General features: G+C 28.9%; 2 protein-coding genes across 4 annotated transcripts; both read left to right on the top strand.

Annotated features, from left to right (window-relative positions):
- The first annotated feature begins 9,902 nt into the window (after positions 1-9,902).
- On the top strand, positions 9,903-11,775 carry LOC124837202 (GDSL esterase/lipase EXL3-like). Its single transcript, XM_047312503.2, has 5 exons — positions 9,903-10,230; positions 10,320-10,450; positions 10,546-10,779; positions 11,007-11,262; positions 11,416-11,775. Exons 1-5 carry the CDS (start codon positions 9,930-9,932, stop codon positions 11,607-11,609), a joined length of 1,116 nt encoding a protein of 371 aa, XP_047168459.1. The 5' UTR covers positions 9,903-9,929; the 3' UTR covers positions 11,610-11,775.
- A 3,108-nt stretch (positions 11,776-14,883) lies between these two features.
- LOC124837201 (GDSL esterase/lipase EXL3-like) lies at positions 14,884-17,458 on the top strand. Of its 3 annotated transcripts, none has more exons than XM_047312502.2 (6): positions 14,884-15,065; positions 15,561-15,755; positions 15,942-16,072; positions 16,182-16,415; positions 16,546-16,801; positions 17,182-17,458. In XM_047312502.2, exons 2-6 carry the CDS (start codon positions 15,662-15,664, stop codon positions 17,373-17,375), a joined length of 909 nt encoding a protein of 302 aa, XP_047168458.1. In that variant the 5' UTR covers positions 14,884-15,065; positions 15,561-15,661; the 3' UTR covers positions 17,376-17,458. The 3 variants fall into 3 exon arrangements, with proteins under 3 accessions (XP_047168458.1, XP_047168457.1, XP_047168454.1); XM_047312501.2 differs by lacking the exon at positions 14,884-15,065 and adding an exon at positions 16,915-16,952 and having other exon boundaries at positions 15,099-15,755; XM_047312498.2 differs by lacking the exon at positions 14,884-15,065 and having other exon boundaries at positions 15,112-15,755.
- The last annotated feature ends 2,812 nt before the right edge of the window (positions 17,459-20,270 follow it).

Below are 20,270 nucleotides of genomic sequence, written 5' to 3'. Positions count from 1 at the left end.
AAGATCTAATCTCCCAATGGCTACTTGTGATATGCAATTTTACATGTTACAATATTGATTAACATCAAGTCAACAAGTTATCACAAATACTTTCCTCTAGAATTGATTTTTGGTCAACAACCTAATATTTCTCATTTAAGAATTTTTAGGTGTGATGTATATGTTTCAATTTTCCACCAAAAACGACTATGATGGATCCTCAAAGATGATTGGAAATATATGTTGGATATGATTCTTCATCAATAATAAAATATTTAGAACCATCAACAAAAGAATTATTTACAGTTTGATTTGCCGACTGTCATTTTGATGAATCATTTTTTCTAACATTTGGTGAAAAAGGAAAACAATTGAAAATGGCATTGATTGGAATGAATTATCATTATATCATCTTGATTTTTGTACAAAAAAATGTAACTGGAAATTCAAAAAATAATTCATTTACAAAAATTGGTCAATCAATCAATAGATGTTTTTATTAACACAAAAAGGGTAACTAAGTCACATTTACCGGTAACTAATTAACTAATACTCCAAATAGAATTGATATTCATGTTGGATAACCTAACATTGCAAATGAATCTCAAACGCGCTTGAACTATGGTAGACATGTTGGTTCCAAAGATAAAAACTCTCAAAATGAGTTAAAAAGCAAGATGACCTAATTAAGGAGATGAAAATCTCTAAAGATTCATTTGACATATGATTAAGTTCCAGAAAACCTCAAATATCTGAAATTGTTAAAAATGATATGATCTCAACAAATTATGTCATAAATAAGATAATATGGTCGAAACAAAATTAATATTGATGAGACTTTTTTGCATATAATTTAGTCATAAATGTTATGAGTGACAATAACATTCTAGAATCAATTACCATTGAAGATTTAAGAAAAAAAATGATTTGTCAAAATCCAAAAATATAATTGAAGTAGAATTAGATTCTCTTGCTAAACAAAAGGTTTTTGGGCCAGTAATTCCCTAAGGGTGTAAAACAAAATGAGAATGGTGAAATTGTTAGATAAAAAAGAAAAAGAAAAATCAGTGTATAAAATATAATTGAAAGAGGAAAAATTAAAAACATATTGAAATTTAATGTGAATTATTTAACTCAAAAAATATTTATAGAAAATAATAATTTTTAAATGTTAATTAAAATAAAATAAAAAATTGGAATAACTATTTACATTATTTGTAAAGTTTAAAGTTAACTGGTATTGAAAAAAAATCAATTCATTTACGAATGATAAAATTTTTTAGGATTGATTAAAATTTAGAATGCATATTTATAAAATATAAAAATTTAAAGGAGTTAAATACTCTTTATCCTTAATAAAAAAAAATCACAATAGCTAAGGCTTTTTGTCTTATAACCTAAGGGAGTTTAACATCAACCCATCCTTAATTTCCTTACAAAACACATTTATAAGGTGGGATAGCTTGTAAAGCTATACATATTTGTTTATAATTTTTTTAAAATCTTATATTTTTAAAAACAAAGAAAAACTAATTTTAAAAAATATTTTTTCAGATTAAAATGCAGCCGTTTTTTAATAAACAGTATGTATTGGACTTGACAAACTTGGGCTGGATTGTGTGCTATTGGGTTTGGGCCCTTAATTTTTGTTAGAAACAAAAACAATTTTGAATTTAATTTTATATATATACCATGATGCTCATTCTGCATCATTTTCTTCTAAATTCCAAAAAAAAAAGGGTGTTATGAGATGTAAGGAACCAATGTAGATTGAATTTTGTTTGGTGTATAAAGAGAAAGCCAACATTTTTTCTTATGAACAATCGCTTCTTGTCAGGACCCTTAATTTCTGTAGAGAAAGTGGAAGCCAGGTGAAGAAGTGAGAATGTAGAAATTTAGAAAGTGGAAGATAGGTGTGAGCAGCAGAGTGGATCGATCGGTTTTTTACGGTAGTATTTAATTGAAAATTTCAAATCTGGTGCGATTTTCTGCATGCACTTTCTTCCCCAACTTTCTGAAATCTCATTTTCTCCTCATTCTCTCTAACTTCTCTCTAAATTATCCTCCTTTTCTCTACAAATTCTCACGTTTTCCTTCATCTGATCATTCATCAGATTGTGTTTGAGATTGGCTGGTAGCAAGAGTTCTCTTTTCAACAATTAAGTGGTGGTTTGAGCTGGTAGGTCTTTCTATTTCTAAGAAAGTCTAGTTTCTGGTACATGCAAACCAAGTTTCTGTTTACATGTGTTTATCTTCTTCTTCTTGTTAAAGTTCTGATCACATTTTTGGTCTTGTGGTTGGTTTATTTTCCTCAACCAGTGAATCTTAGGTTATGAGATTTTTGGTGGTGAGCAAGTTCTTCACTGTGAGTGTTTCGTTCTGTTAAGAGGTAAGGGAAGCTATTTAATTTAATTGTTTGAGGGATGATTTTGTGTTTGTGTGAACTTGAATGATTTGATGATTTGGTTATGTGGTATGAAATGTGTGTTTATGAGTCTGGTGATCCTGTATAATTCTGCAGAAGTTCTGTAGAATTATGCAGAAAAGCTGAGTATTCGACCTTGACCGCTCGGTCATGGTCAGACACTAGGATTTATATGAGGTTATATTTCTTGGGTTTTATCTGAGTATGACCGCTCAATCTTAGTTGAGTGGTCAGTCTCCTAGTGGTAAGTGATTCTGTAATAATAGTTGGTATTATCAGGTTGAGTAGTCTTTTGTTAACGATCATTCTTATACTAAAGTTAGACTTTGTACTTGTACTAGGCTTATAATATGTTCGGTTATAATCGGATAGTAGTTTCTGCACATAATTCGGTCATACTATTTGAATGTTTGGTTTCCTTGAAATTGTTAGGGTTGATGAATAATATTTAGGATTAACCTTAAGTGTTCGGACTAAACGGTAAGTGTTTGTCTTATGTTATAGCGTTCAATTTCGTGTTAGTATTTTATTTAGTTCTAGTAGTCAGCTATTTCTCATCCTTGCTTAGTATGAAATACCGTTCGGTCTTGTTTTGTGGATAGTGAAATACAGTTCGGTCTTACACCAAAGGTTCAATAATTATAAGTGTTCAGTCTAAGTTTAAGTGTTCGATTTTCTTCTATGAATGAATATTTGATATTTTCACTATGTAACTTTGATTGTTTGAGATAATAGTATTGATCTAATGTGTATGGGGAATTTTATGGATATTCCAATAAGGTATGAGTTTCATGTAATGTGGAAGAGAATTTCAAGGAGGAATGTCTCACTGAAATGTGTATTGATGTGGTAAAGTATGAATATGGATAGTGAAATCCACGGAGTTCATCCTGATATTCTGATGATTATGAATTCTCAAGTAGAGATGGGTAATGCATTGTGTGAGAATGGCAGGAGGTCCTAGTCCATAGGTTCTTGGGTGAGTTATAGCGGACTAACTTCGGGTGGCAGCTGATGGTTTTCCAGTTACTACACCACCCGAGTGCATGAACGACCTCAACATACAATTCTGATGGTCAAGTCAGGTGTTTGGTTTATGCATGAAATATAATGCCCAGTTTGTATATGTCTATTTGTATTGGTTTTGATATGTTGTAGTGTTCGACCTTGTATTATTCGTACTTGTACTAAATGTATGTTTGTATGCTCAATTAAATTACATTAGCTTACCCTTATTTTCTGTTTGTCCATGTTTCCGTTCGGTTTTTCTCTTGCGATGATCACCTTTTGGGTGTGAGCAGAAGGGGAGGAGTGTACGTTGGAGCAGGAGTTGGACGGCGAGAATCCTGTTGTTTAGTTTATGACCGTTCGGTCATATTAGTGTTTATAGTTTTGGGTGAATCATTCGGTCACCACTATACTCTTGAATTAACCGATCGATCACGGGTATAATTTTGCACTAGTATAGGAAGCTTTTGTAAAGTTTTAAATTTTATGGTTATTTTGTAATAACTGTAAGGTTAACTTTATGGCCTATAACTCTTCTATTATATTCATATTATTAAATGATGACACTGTATATAGTTTATGCTATATTTTTGGAATGTTACATTTCTTATATTTAACGAATGTTTAGATGGATATTTTTTTATAAATAATTTTAAACGAAAGAAAAATATTTATTGTTTGGGAACGATCAACCAAATAAATGGTTAGCAAAAGTTTTTATATCCTGACGTTATATTCCACTAATATTTCTAATTACAAGAACATAGCTTAATAGCTTAATAGCTTAATATTTAAGGATAAAATTACAAGAACAAAATTATGTAATTGATATATTTTGTGTATCTTTCTAGGAATTTTATAAGAATAAAATTATAATGAAATTCCAAATATGAAAATAGACAATAATGTGATAATTAGTACTAATAATTATTATAAAAAAAACTTTAAATCGGAACATCATGTTCCAATTAAAGTTATTTTATATAAGATTCATAAATTAAACTTAAGATTATTGAGGATAGTTTTATGGTTAATAGATTATAAACCAAAAAATATGAAAAAAAAAATTTAAAATTGTATTTCCTTAAATTTTTATTTTAAACTTATATTTTAACTCAAAGAAATTTGTCAAAATTTTTCTTATTGTTTTTTTTCTTCTAGAAGCATTTATGACGCGGTTTCTCCAAACATGTATAAATAATGCTAAATAATGATTTATTTATTTTTCCCATTTTTTTTATATTTCTTATTTTATAACTGTGTTGTGTTATTCCACGAGGTTAAATATTTTTTTAAAATGAATTAGATTGATCAATTAGAAAAACATTATTATTTAATGTTGAAACTCCAAAATCCATGAACATGAGGGAATATTTGAATGAAGTAATAGATGATTAATATATTCATACACATTTCATTTCATTGGTACAAAGGCAAAAGTGATTCAACAATAGATGTGTGTTGTAACGATGAATTAGTTATTCGTTGCTCTCACCAACTAACTTCAAACCACACGCAATCTATGAACACACAAACCATAACAAGTAAAAACCTAGCTCTAGTTCTTATCTTTTTATGCCTAACTCTATATGTGCAAAACTTTATATATATCATATGAAGAATATAAAAAATTAATCTTAATTAATCCATATGAGTATTTTCATCCAAATGGGAATGGTTTGAGTAGAACTTTTATAAAAAAAAATTAAAATTTTGATAAACCATTAAAAATATTTTAAGAATGAGTCTAAATAAAAACAACAAATTAAGGATTACGACAGTTGGACTAAAATTACATAAAATTAATTGAAAGGAGTTTTTTATACCTAAAAGTGAAGTGTAACCATTGAAAATGCATATAAATATATAGTAATCATTTATACCACTTTTTCTCACGAATATTTGGAATGATTTCATTTAATGTTTGTTTGAATCTTTTGGTCTTAGGTTAGGGAACAAAAGAAAAATATTTTTACCATTTTCATAATATTGAACTTAGAGATTATTGGTGTAATAAAGAAATATAAAAAAAAATCTACAAAAGATAATCATACATGAAAAGTGTACAAAGAAAAAATCAAATAATTGATAATTTAGATTTGATTAGTTCTCACCAATTTTTATAAAATATAAATTTAATAGAATTTGTTTAATGAGTTACTTGTGTACATATAAACAGAATAATACTTTTTAATTATTTTTATGAAAAAAAAAGGGAATTTACTATCCGTTTCTCTTATATTTGTTACATTTAAATTTATTCTATTTGTAAATGATTTTTTACGTGAAAAGATTTAGTGATTTAAAGAGACATTTTTTTTTTCATTAATGAACAATTATATGATATATCATTCTGGATAAGAAGTCATATCTCATAAATTTTGCTAAGTTCAATAAAAGAATAAACAATATAACATTTCACGCTATCTTATCAATGATTTTTTTTATTAAAGAATACAATTTTACTTTACACATTTTCGTAAAAAAAATAAAATTTCATGATATAACTATACACACTCTCAGATTATTTTATGGTTTGATAAGTACCCAAGACAGTATGGGGAATATTTATCTTTAATTGATTAAAAGCATAATTAAAAATATTTTTTGTGTAAAAATGGTAGAATATGAAATTGAAAAGAATGAGAAATGTTTTTGATATAAATATAGATAAGTGGGTTTGTTGAAATGAATGAGAAAAAAAAGGGAGAAAAAGAAGGATGTAACGTAAGGAATTAGGTGTAGAGTTGAATGTTGTTGAAGGCTATAAGGAATGGCAACTGGCATGAAAGGTTCGTGGGCGTTGCCAACTTCTCAGCATGTGCATTAATATGTTGAATGACTTCTAAACCCTATCATTCCTATATATCCATAATTTTACAAGTTTTACGACAATTTCTTTTAGTTACAATGCACGTGCTTCAAACATACTTCTGAAATTTTGTGCTCTTTTGTATCAATATTTTGTTTTCTTTTTACTTAGAGATAACATGTAAACGGAATAGAGGGTGTAACACCCCTCTCAAAAACGTTACATATAATTGGATATAATAATCTGGATAGGTAATTATTCAATCAATGTATTTTAATATATATATTCAAAATTATAATTATTCTTTTCTTTCGGAGTTAGTTTTTGAATATGCACATCTATTCACTAATCTTTCATAATACTAATTCTTAAACATTACAAGGTAAAAGGTTTATTTTACAAATTTGATATGTCCATAAGATATTTTTATTTTAATATTTTTTATAATTCTTTTTTTATTTTTATTCAACCCTTTAACTATCTTTGTCTTTTAGTGTGTTGATTGATAATTAATGAAACACAGCAAAAACTCTAAAAGATATTTGAATAGAGTTTTCAAAATTTTTTAGTAAATATGTATTAAACACTTTAAATTTTTGAATTGTGTTTAGAAAAACACATATAAAGGAAAACAAATAAGACAAACTTATTTTTATATTGGTTGATTCTAACTGAGCTACTTATAGTTTTTCTTTAAGTACTCTTTAGAGGTTTCACTAATCTTTCAAAGATTACAACAAGTTTCAACACTCTTGGTTTACAACTATCCAATCTGGATATATTAGTTTACTCACTCCTAGTTCAACACTAATCTTCCTTATTATACCGTTCAGTTCAACTGAATTAAACAACTAAGTGTTTTTTTTTTATTTTTCTTTAGAATTTTACAAACACAATGAAAGTGTTTTAAAAAATGATCATTTACTTGTATTACATTTTAGAACATGCTTAAAATCATGTATATATTTTCTAAACTGAGGCATAAAAGATATTGTGAAGATTAGTCAAAGGGAGAGGTAGGGTCAGGTCTATAAATTTGTTATGGTCCTATGAACTTTAAAGTTTACTTTCTAGATATGATAGTTGTTTTCACACCAACAAATGGTATAATTCTAAGAAAAACATGATCACCAACAACGAATTTCAAAATTATTCTTCTCTAATCTACATATGATTTTTTTTATTTACTAACATAAGTCTTTAGTCTCGCTTGAATCATTATAACCTTGTTACTAGTATGTTGTAGTAAACTCAAGTCCAATCAACACACTTTTTTCATCTTGAAACCAATGCAAAAATGTATTACACTTTCTACATTATAATGTTTCACAAGGAATCATTGATTCATATAAATGATGATTTCTTAATTGTTATTATAGGTGAACTCCAAAAGTGGCAAAATTTATCCTAGTTGTCCAAATGATCCAAACTAGAAGTTCTCGATAAATCTTTTTAAACTTAGATCATTCTTTTTTATTGTCCATAAGTCTATGGATGGTAGGTTGAATTAAGTTGAAATCTAATTCCCAAAATTCTTGAAGCGTTTATGAGAATCTAGAAGTGAAACACAATTCTCTATTTGATACAATATTGGAAGGTATCTCATGCACTCTGACAACCTCACTACTTTAAATTTGTGTAATCTTTTGCATAGAAATCCTTATATTATTATAGGAAAGAAATGTACAATATTTGTCAACTAATCCATTATTTACCACACTCAATCATACTTTCTCATGGTGTGTGACAAATGGGTTGTAAAATCTTGTTGAATCAAGGACTTACCATTAGACTAAAAACTCTATAATTGATAATTAAAACACAACCTTTTTTAGTGACACTAACACTAAATTTGGTTTATGTATTTATAACTAGACCAAAAAGCTTTAATTAATAGTTAAAATGCAACTCTTTCTACTTAAAAATGTAATAGTCTAAAGTAACATAATTCGATTATAACTTGATATGTCTAACTTACATCATACGACATTTAATATCACCCGTAAAACATTCATTAATATATTATTGCACTTTCACACAAAAATACATGTTCTTAAGTCATTAATGTTCAATCTTAGACTTTTGACAAATCAAACAAACAACTACATACTTATTCACATCTTTCTTCATGTCTGTATGACTTCTTAAATTACTGATACAATTTAATTATAAAAGAATGTAAGTTGAATATATTATATCAATATCATCTAACTCTCAAAGACTAAAATAGCATTTCACTAAATTAAGATTTAAAAAATAAAATTTTTAATATGAGAACCAAAAGAATTAGTGTCCCCAATGTAAAGAACTAAAAATCTATTATAAAAGAAAAATATTAAACTATTTGTAAAATTCAAAAGAAAATTAAATACGACTTTACTATGAATAATAACATTACTTATAAAACTCTATTTTATAGGTTTGAAATTGAAACTCATACACGTTTAAAGTAGACCATTTTTTTCTCCGTAACTAAAAGAATGAAAAAAATAAAGGTTATACTTTATGATAGAAGATGATCACTCATATGGTTGATGTGAGAAAAACAAATTGCAGCGGGAGAACAATATTTTTGGGATTACTGGTGCATTAGTACCACAGATCTCGGAATTAATTCGTTCAAAACTTTACTTTTTACATTAAGATTTCACAAAAATATTAAAAATTATTTTAATCTATTTATCTTTTGATATTTTTTTCTTTCACCCGTGTGATTAGAAATGTTAAATGAGTCCATCCAAATAATTAGTTCACTTGAAAATATTTTGTTATTCTAATTTATTTTATATATTTAGTATAGTATAATTACAATTAAAATGTCATTGTTTATAGTTGTACAATCAAAGTGTTTATCTATTTTATCAAATATTATTAGAAAATAATAATTAAAAATTAAATAGATAACTTAACAAAAAAATTAATTAAATATTTAAAATATTTAAATATTATTAAATAATTTTTTAATATTTAAAAAGATGAAATTGTCAATCTATATAATTAAGAATAGTAAAAATTTAGAATAAAAAAATTATAAAAAATAATAAAAAGCTAATAAAGAGTTGGTGATAGTGAATCAGTATAAATCCCACTCGAACTCATTAAAGACACAGGTGTGAATCAAGTTTAATTTAACTTGTAATTAAAATAAATATATGTTTTTTCAATCTAATTCAACTCAAGCATGTGTGAGCTGAGTTATGCATTGAAATCCATTTTCACATTACTATTTGTCATTTATTAGTAAGCAATCACCCACCACTAATTCGGCAAGGTAATAAACTGACAATTTATATTTTCTAAGAACAAGATTCTATTTTTATTTTAAATTTTATGCACTATTTTTTATTTATTAATAGGATAACATTATAAAATTTATAATAAATAATATGTTGGTAGGCTTTTGGTACGATAACCATGCCTTTGGTGCGAATATTTTCGTAGGTTTGAAATTTGAAAATAAAATAAAAATTGTAGAGCAGCGAAGTTATCTATGTTAAATACTTGTATTTCATTGGAGTAAAAGTATGAAGCCTAAGGAGATACCTCAACATACCAAGCAAAGATAATGACAAAGAAACATTAGTTTGCATATAAGAAATTACATTTCATCAATTAATAAAAACATATTACAATTTTGCTACAGAAGTGTCATACGGAAGAGACACCATCTAGTTTTTCTATAAGTTGCTCAAACCAAAACTTCAAATGTTCAAAAACAACATAGGAAACAGTAGATACAGAAGCATGAGTCTTCTCTGTGGAAAGCTTCTTTCTCAATGGCTTATAGTCATTCTCATGTTTCAATATGTTTCTGCACTGATCCTACCCAACAATGAAACTGTGCCAGCAGTCATTGTCTTTGGGGACTCCATAGTAGATACCGGAAACAACAACTATATCTCCACTCTTGTCAAATGCAATTTCCCACCATATGGAAGAGATTTTGCCGAAGGAAATCATCCATCTGGGAGGTTCAGCAATGGCTTAGTCCCATCAGATATTATTGGTACAAATTTTTATGCTCTTAAAACATTATCTTGTACAGTTACAGAGAATGAACTCTTCAATTTCTTAACAACTTTCTTTCATTTTCAGCTGCAAAATTTGGAGTCAAGAAGTTCTTACCTCCTTATCTCGATCCAACTTTGCAGCTTCAAGATCTCCTCACTGGTGTAAGCTTTGCCTCAGGTGGGGCCGGATATGATCCTCTAACAGCCGAATTAGTGGTACATAACCATATATGCAACTTGTTCATGTTATGTTAAAGCTAATTTACTTTGGCACATCTTAAAGCTAACTTGTCTATTTTCTCCATCACAAGTCTGTGATGTCATTGTCAGATCAATTAATCATGTTCAAGGAGTATATAGACAAGATTAAAGATGCAGTTGGAGGAAACAGAACCACACAAATAGTGTCTAAGAGCGTATACATAGTGTGCATAGGAAGTGATGACATTGCCAATACTTACACTCAATCACCATTTAGGCGTGCTGAGTATGATATTCCTTCATACACTGATCTAATGGCCTCTGAAGCTTCAAAGTTCTTTGAGGTATGTTTTGGAAAAATAGATATGTAAAAGATAAACAAAAACTGTCATATAACCATGCATTTACTACGTTATAGACTCATTATATAATGGTTCATTTTTGAAGCATAAGCCATGTTACTGCCATATATAACAATCAAATCTATTCAAAACAGTATGCTAATAGTATACACAAATGCTCTACCGTACATCTTTTAAACTTTTTTGTTTTATTTATCTTTCTTATGCAGACACTTTATGGAATGGGAGCTAGAAGGATCGGAGTGTTTGGTATACCAGCTATAGGGTGTGTGCCTTCACAAAGAACAATGGCTGGAGGCTTAGATAGAGCATGTGTAGAATCTTCTAATGAAGCGGCAATGCTCTTCAATTCGAAGCTTTCTTCTCAAATGGATGCACTTGGAAAGAAGTTACCAGACGCTAGACTTGTTTACCTTGATTCTTACAATGGATTGCTAAAAATGATTAGAGATCCTGCTAAATATGGTAATCAACCATCAATCACATCTGTTATTTATCATTACATTGTTACAGTCCATTAATAATTTCAGTTTAACTCAACAGGTAACATTATATTTGTGAAACAACAGCGTGTATGAAATCATGTGACTGTTTTTGTTTTTTATGGTTGTGGTGAAGGTTTCGAAGTGACAGAGAAAGGATGCTGCGGCACAGGGAATATAGAAGTGAGCATTTTGTGCAACCGCTACATCGTAAACACATGCTCTAACTCTTCTGACTACATATTTTGGGACAGCTATCATCCAACAGAGCAGGCTTACTATGTTCTTAGTACTATAACACTTGATGAAAAAGTTAAGCAGTTCTTTTAAGGATCTACTTGGTGTAGCTTTTTTATCTATGAATTTAATTTGTCTGGTTTTATGCCTAATATGTTGTAAGAGATTGTAAGGAATGTTATGCATAAGTGTGATCATGAACGTGATTTCAAAATATTGGTAGGATTGATATGTATGGTTGCCTTGTTATGAAAGTATATTGAACTATTACTTTTATCTGTTTCTTCTACCTATTATTATTCCTGTTTGATTGGTTACTGGTTTAACATTTTTATGCATGCTGAATTGGGAAGCTGTTGAAAAAAAAATCTTTTTACTAATGAAGATAAGGTAAGGATTAACAGCATAAACAATGAAGATGCACAGTTTGGCTCTCTTACTGACAAAAACAGAGCCTTAGATTGAGCATAATTCCTGGTCTGCTTAGATGATGCTGAATCTATATTTGATTTTGTAGCTAATAGGTGTGTGTTGGGTAAACATGGTGTCAGGAGTTAGAAATGCCGCAGAAAAGGAAGTGGAAGATATCATTGTTGAAACATCAAATTGATTAAGATTCTCATGCTACTAATCGTGTACTCAAAAAAAAGCTGCTAGTTGATGTGTCTAGGACACTTTTTGTTGTGCGGGTTTAATATACATCTCCACGTTAGTAAATTATTGTCCACTTTGCGTTAAGCCCTCAGTGATTTCCTTTTGGTATCACTCCTAAAAGTTTTATGTGTATATAAACCCATGTGTATTTCATATTTTATCTTATTTGAAACTTTTTTTTGTAACCAACGCTTTTCTCCCCCGGAATGTTATACCATAGTCTGATTCATTGGACTACAGTGATTTTTCAAACTTGCATATTTATTTGCTAACGAAAAAATAACACTATTCATATAATACCGTCATAAAATAAGGTAAGTTAAGGTAAACAAATAATAACTAAATGCAAACTACTTTGCATCAAAATTTAATATTTTATACACTTAGAGTAACTTAGGTCATGTTAGACATTATTATAACTTTGACATCTCAGTCATATTCACATCTCAAAATTTATTAATTATTTGTCATTACATCAATATTTATTAAAAATAAAATAATACAAAGTATGAGAGAGTACACCAAACCCATGATAAGTTATACTTCTCGAAAGACAAGCAAATTATATCTATTATAAAAAAAAATACATGAAAAAATATTAAATCACTTATTTTGTTGTCGGTAAACCAAAACTAAGTTTTCTAACTTATCGACACAATAATTTTCTTCACAAAAAAATATAAAAAACGTTGAACTGCATATGTGTACAAAAATGTAAGTATGGACGTCATTTCTCTCTAATACTCTAGAAAACTACTTGTTAATCCAAAAAATTATGATAGACCAAAGAAGAATCAATTTTCAACCAAAGCCTTTGAAAGTATTCCTTTCAAGCATGTTCCAAATCATAAATAACTCATATAAAACTCAACATAAATAAAAATATGTACAGTTGAAAAATTACCCACATATTTACTCCAACTTCCTCTACAAATATCATCTCATAAAGCCAAACTAGGACCATTCCAAGCTACATCATCAATATCAACACCAATTAGCAAATGAATTACGTCCATAAATGAAATCTTCTTACTCTCCCTAATTTGAATATTAAAAAATTTCAACATAGACAATATTATTTATATTCTTCTTAGATTTATTTCTAATCATATGCACTAACTCCTTAATTTAAAAAGTAGTAAAAGAAAATGCAATTGGATTCTGAAATCTACTATGATTTCTCATCCTCCAAATAATCCAAATAGCTGCAATAATCACCACTTTAACTAAAGGACTACAAGGAAACTTTGTAAACTGAATAAACAAATCAAAAAAAGAACTCTAACTCCTGAGAAATGTTCTTTAACCATTCGCACAAGCGTATAACAATAGAATAATGAAAGAGAAAATGAGATAAAAACTCAACATTATTACCACACAAAGAACACATAGAGCATAAACTCACTCTTTTTTTTTCTTGAACCTCCAAATCAATAGGTAAATAACCATACAACAATTTCCAAATAACTAACTAAAGTTTTAGTGGGTGACATCTCATCCAACCAAATTAGTTCACCCAATCCACATGTTTAATACCATCATAAGAGTAAAACTTTTTGTAACTTTTTTTTATAAAACACATCAACATCGTCCAAGATCCAATTAGACACATCCTCATCTTCATTAATCATCAAAGAAGAAAAATCGAATAAACTGATAAGAGAAGAAAAGTTTCCATAAGTACTTGCCCAAACCGAACTAACAACAAACTATAACCTTACTTTATCACAATAAGAAATTTTGTGATAACTTAGGATTAACTTTATCTTATCTATTTTGTTGGCTATTATCCTAATAATACTCAAGTTACTATAGTTTAGTAATATTAATTAAATTGTGTCAACGATAACTTATCAACATGCATAAATAAGTCAGCCACAACCTAGACAAAGGGCCAATTTCATCCTATGAGTTCATTCATTATGCATTTCGAACTTCCTAGTTTGAGGGGCTTGCTTACATACCTAGCTTGACTTAATTACTTCTTTAATCTCGATAATTTGACTCATAATAAGGTTTTTCTTTTTTCTTTATTACCAGTCATTGTGATTATTATTTATTTGAAGTTTATTGGTCATTATTTCTTATGGTGCGAACTTTCGAGCTTGGGAGCTAGCATACATACCCAGCTCATCACAGAACTTAATTACATCATTAATCTTGGTAATTTGACTCACAATGAGGTTTTTTTTCTTTTATTACCAATCATTGTGACTATTATTTGTTAAGTTTATTGGTCATTATTTTCTATGGATGTGATACAGCAGTCATATAGATTCATAAATCCTATAAAAGAGGTATTCTATGAAGTATGTGCTCACTCCAAAAAAACTAACTGATACTCTCTTATAAACATTCACAGATTCCAAACATTTTTGCTAAGTTGAGTATCGAAAAGTCTTTTACATAAATATCTCCCTCTCCAAATCATCAAGGCCTACATAACACTCTCTTGAATCTTGTCACATATCTTGAAGATAAAGTCAGATCCTAACAACTCTCAATCTCCCAATATTTATATGAGAAATGATGTAAGGTTTATAAAAAAAGAATTCAAGATAACTTAGAAAAAATTATAATAAAAGAATCCTAAAGAAATGAAAAATTTATGAAAAATATAATAAAATAACTTCAATTAATATCCATTCTCAAATGTCATCTCACTTATTAATCATATCCAGTAATAATTTTATAAAGTTAATGACTAATCTATTAGAAATATTTGATTTTTAATTTTAGTGAAATACATTTTCTGTCTAGGGAGGGTTTCAACTTTAATCAGTTTTATTTCATGCCAAACCTGAAGCGGGGAAGGGTGTCAGCTTAAAGAGAGCATCTAAGATTAATTTCAAGATAGAGATCAAAGTCTAACCAGTGCTTTGTACCAGTATTATGGTATATAAAAATTATTTATACATTTGAATATCTAGTTATCTGTGTATGTATGTCTTTTTGTTGTGCTGTTTCATCTATTTGTTTTATTTTCCTGTGCAAAAGCTGGAGTCCAACCACCATGTATGCATGCGTATGCATAATTGCTGTTGGTTTCTTATCAAAGGGAAAAGTAACTAGTCATGCCTATTACCAGGCACTTTTAAGGAAGCACACTACATGTATGAACAAAGTTTCGTGAGAAACTTGAAGACTAAATCTCGTAATGCTTGAGTAACTCAGTTGCCTTGCTTAAATACCTAACACCAACAGATGCTATGGACTTCCAATCAACAAAATATGCCAAACATGAAAATCAATACTATAAATTTATTATATGGATCAAAATCTTAGAAGCAGAAGTGTGAGATTCTAGTCACATGATGATGAACCTTTCCACCCTTAAATCTCTTAATGTACGTCTTTTTGTTGTGATGTTTTACATGTTTGATGTAACAGCCAAATCACAAACAAATTACAGCAAGTTTGCAATTCCTGCTGTCATAGCTTTTGGTGATTCAATCTTGGATACTGGGAACAACGATTATATTGAAACCATAATGAAAGCAGATTTCAGACCATATGGGAGGGATTTCTTCGGAGGAAAACCCACAGGAAGGTTTAGCAATGGCAGGATCCCTTCAGACTTTTTAGGTACTTCTAACTAATGCTTTATAAAAGTGGTTTTATCTAATAAAAGAAAAATGTTATTTGTTCAACAAATCATACCAGCTAAATGTCAACTGAGAAAGAAATACTGCATGAATAACAAAAGTCCAATTTGATTTGGTCACCATATAACACTGTCATGTATGCTTAGAAATTGGCTTATAATTTCAGCTGAAAAGTTTGGAATAAAGGACACTCTGCCACCCTATCTTGATCCAACTCTGGAGACTGAAGACCTCTTAACTGGGGTATCTTTTGCCTCTGCTGGCTCTGGATATGATCCTCTAACACCAGAACTAGCAGTAATCATCACTCTGCTCAGCCACCATAATCTATTTTCTAATCTCAACATTTCAGTTTTGTTTTTCCTACAACAGCGTAACAGTTTTTTTCATTTGTGTTATATATCAGGCAGTGTTATCAGTAGAGGATCAACTGAATATGTTCAAAGATTACATAGGAAAACTGAAGGCCTATGCAGGGAAAGAAAGGACAGCTTTCATTCTAGCAGAAAGCGTATTTTTTATCAGTATGGGAAGCAATGACGTTTCAGTAACATATTTCATGTCACCATATCGGAGAAATGAGTATAATGTTGAAGAGTACACAAGTATGCTAGTCAATATATGTTCAAATTTTCTTCAGGTGTGCTTTTGATGTGAATAATATTTAAATTCAAGGCTAGGAACATGTATATTGACAATAATAACAACATATCATGATGGTATTAGAAAATTTCACAATTTGATGAAAATGTCATGAAATTTAATGGAAGGAACTGTATAAATATGGAGCAAGAAAGATTGGAGTACTGAGCCTATCTCCAATAGGATGTGTGCCACTGCAAAGAACATTAGGGGGAGGTGGAGAAAGGAATTGCGTAGAATCATTAAACCAAGCAGCCATGGTCTTCAACTCCAAGCTTTCTTCTTCAATAGAGGCTCTCAACAAAAGTCTTCCAAAAGCTAGGCTTGTTTACCTTGACAACTATAGTGAACTCAATGAAATTATCCAACACTACGACAAATTTGGTAAATTTCTTCATCTATGTTTAGCCTTGTACTCTTTATATGCCATGCCACCTTAGCCAAATTTAATGATATGCACTGCTTATACGGGTTCCATTTTCTGTATGAATAAACAGTCTGGTCTAAGCATTACACGGTATTCAGTCACAAACTAGTGAGTGTTCAGTCAAAAACTAGTGTATACTGAATTTTTTATTATTGTAATAATTAATTTAAAAATCATACAGTCAATGTTTTTTTATTATTTGATAGAGAAACATATTTTCCAAGTGTATGAAAATCTCTAAATATATTATGTGAGAATGATACGGTTGATTTCTGATGAAAATGTTTGTTTGGAGGAAGCAAATTGGCACATGAATTGATTGACTCTTATGGAACAGGATTTGAAGTGGGGGATACTGCATGCTGTGGCGTTGGAAATATTGAAGCAGGCATTCTGTGTAATTCTTTCTCCTTAAAAGTATGTGAAAATGCTACAAAATATGTATTCTGGGACAGTATTCACCCCACAGAGCGAACTTACAGTATGCTTGTCACAAGTACCATGGCAAAGAATGTTCACAAGTTTGTTTGAAAATACTTTTCCTTTTGAGCTTAATACACTGATGCAGTTAATGGATTATATATGTTGTAAAATGAGGCTCAACTATGAAAACATACTCTAGAGTTAACTTATATATGTTTTATGCTTTATTCCGAACAAAGCTACAAAACCGTAGCTCAACTATCATGAAGGCTATGGTGTGTCTTATGATTTTAGAAAAAGACAAAAGCATAATGCAATACAACGAATAGTGAAGAAAAAAATAGGTATTCATTGAAGGAAAATGGTAAGAATAGACCTTTCCATCTTTCTACATCTATTTGACACTTAATTAAATATTAATATTTTAATTCTTCTACATGATTCATCTCTAAAATGTCGTGTTTGTTTATCATGACTTTGGATTGAAAATGATTGTGTACACCAATCTTGTACCATCACATTTTGGGTGAGTTGACTCTGGAAAAAGGAAAGTCCATGTACCAGAAAATTAGAGAACATAATTAAGTTCTAAAGAGTTTCTTTTTTTTTTTATATATATTAAAGAGGGGTCAGTTTGTCTGCCTTGCCTTCATTTTTTAGGTAAAAATTCATCTTCGTCTCATACTAAATATATATCATCATTTAACGGATTCTTATCCAATAAAAAAAATGTGTTATCAAAATTATGATGATAGATAATATATTTTAATAATATAATGGAAATTTGTGAAATTAAATAACACCAATAAAAGTTAAGAGAATGAAAAATAATATGAAAAAAGAGTTTTTTAAATGAAACCAAATTAAGAGGAAGAGATATAATAATAAGTTTTCTAAATTATGAGGACAGAAATAAGAAAAGATACTTACGGAAACAAAGAATTTCTATTAAAATAGATATTGATATATTTGTACTATTTAGGAAATTGATGTGAAATACAAAATATAAGAATTAGAAGCGGAAAAATCAGGTGTTTTGAAATATTAAAATAAAGAACTTATAACAATGGACAGAAGGAAGAAAAAGGAATTTAAATTAAATCGAATTATTTTTTTCTTCAACTTATTTAGTCTTTAGTTTGAATTATGGGTTTTAGATAGGATCAATTCTTAAGCTTATGAATCGGTGCATCTTAAAAAAATTATTATTATATTTAAAAAAATTGTTTTTTTCTGAAATATATACCTCATGAATTTCAATTAACATGGAGGATTATGTGAAACAAAATTTCAGAACAATTAGTTATAAAAAAAATTTGTTGTAAATAATGTTTTGGATATCATTTGAGAAGTAACCGAAACATTCTTTCTAAACTATGGAAAACTACCAACAAAATATAGAAAATTGTGGTTTAGAGTAATAGTAAAAAGTATGGTTAGTGGTAAATAAAGTATGTGGCTGGGACCTAAATCTTTCTAGTATGTTGATTTTGTCTTTTTCAGCAACGACCACAGCACCGATTTCTTGATTTGACTCAGAGCACTACAAACACACCACGCATAGATTTTGTAGGATGGTTTTAGGTTTTACAGATAAAAGCATATTTAATAAACACGATAATTGATGAAAATAAATTCAGTTCCACCACCACAATTTCCTCTTTAATCTTCCTTCAACCCACTCTCTCCCTCAGGGACTGCCATTAAACTTAATTGGGATAAATACTCATTTTGATATTGATTGAAATAACAGCAAATTTTTATTTAATCTTAATAATTCATTGTCACATTATTTTTTATGTATTAGTGTTTGCTTCTCGACACGTGTATTGAATCCTTTAGTTAATATAAAATGATAAATGTATTGAATTCTTCAAATAATATAAAATTGTAAGTTTAAGAATGGCTTTTCAATAAATTCGCGTGATATTAAATAATTATATCATTAATAAATTATCTAGACTACAAGAATATTTATATGTGCAAAAAGATAACTTAACAAATAAATAAAATGTGATTTTGATAATTGGAGACATTTGGAAGAGGAAAAATGTTAGAAATGGAATGGAAGGGCATTGTTAAGGATATAATTCATCGGTTTCATTCACTATTGTGTGTAAAGAGAATCATCTCATCTCCATCAAACCCTAAAGTCAACCCACTAAAACACTTAAACCATAATCTTTTAGGTGGAAGAGTCTAGGTTTATTGAGTAAGAACCAAATCCTTAAACACTTAACCAGTTAACCCGCATTAAGATCTAGGGTTTAAGACAACTAATAACTCAAGTTTCATTTCTAGATATAATCTCTATTAGATTTCTTGTTTCAAGTTTAGGATTCATTATATTCTTCCAAAAACCTAACGAATCTACAAATCAAGTTATTCACGTCCTCGTTTCAAACAAACATAAGAGTAGAAACAAAAAATTAGCATAAATGGAAGAAGTACGTATATAATCAAAGCATTTACAAAGTACATGAGAGTTCACTGACTACACATGTCCCTAACCATATGAGTTTGACTCTCATTTTTATGAAGAACCTCAAATTTATAAAATGAAAAATGAAAGAAGAATGAGACATATACGATAGAAAGTCTTCTTAATATCAAAATATATATAAAAAGAAGGGATCAGAGTTATAATTTAAGAAATGTAGCTCAAAATAGGAGTATTTTAAAAAAAGATAAAAGTGAATATTTAAACAAATTCTATAAAAGAGTTTATTTTGTCACTAAAATTATCAAAATTAATTAATCTAAAAAGCCATCCCATAAAATTTTACCTGAAATAATTATCAAAATTTTCATTCAGTTAAACTAAATTGTCATTCAAATCTTATTAACTTAGTTTTGGTATATGTAAAACGGTACCGGTGTAGTCACTTAGTTTTTTATGCAATTTAAATGTTGGTATACTCTTAGTGTATTTTAAATTTGATTAACTAGATTAAGATTGAACCAAGCAAGGAATTTCATACATTATATAAAATAAAAATGATG

This window comes from Vigna umbellata, chromosome 1, assembly GCF_029865625.1.
Source record: "Vigna umbellata cultivar VRB3 chromosome 1, Vumbellata_1.0, whole genome shotgun sequence".
NCBI lineage: Eukaryota > Viridiplantae > Streptophyta > Magnoliopsida > Fabales > Fabaceae > Vigna > Vigna umbellata.
Note: the sequence above shows the minus strand (reverse complement) of the source record. Positions and strands in the feature narration are given on the sequence as shown.

Bases quoted from the DNA above. Each gene is read 5' to 3' on its own strand.
- LOC124837202 (XM_047312503.2), top strand. From the start codon at position 9,930: ATGTTCAAAAACAACATAGGAAACAGTAGATACAGAAGCATGAGTCTT. The intron at 10,231-10,319 runs GTACAAATTTTT...TTTCATTTTCAG, and splicing joins AGTCCCATCAGATATTATTG to CTGCAAAATTTGGAGTCAAG. The intron at 10,780-11,006 runs GTATGTTTTGGA...TTTCTTATGCAG, and splicing joins AAGCTTCAAAGTTCTTTGAG to ACACTTTATGGAATGGGAGC.
- LOC124837201 (XM_047312498.2), top strand. From the start codon at position 15,482: ATGATGATGAACCTTTCCACCCTTAAATCTCTTAATGTACGTCTTTTT. The intron at 15,756-15,941 runs GTACTTCTAACT...TTATAATTTCAG, and splicing joins GATCCCTTCAGACTTTTTAG to CTGAAAAGTTTGGAATAAAG. The intron at 16,073-16,181 runs GTAATCATCACT...GTTATATATCAG, and splicing joins CTCTAACACCAGAACTAGCA to GCAGTGTTATCAGTAGAGGA.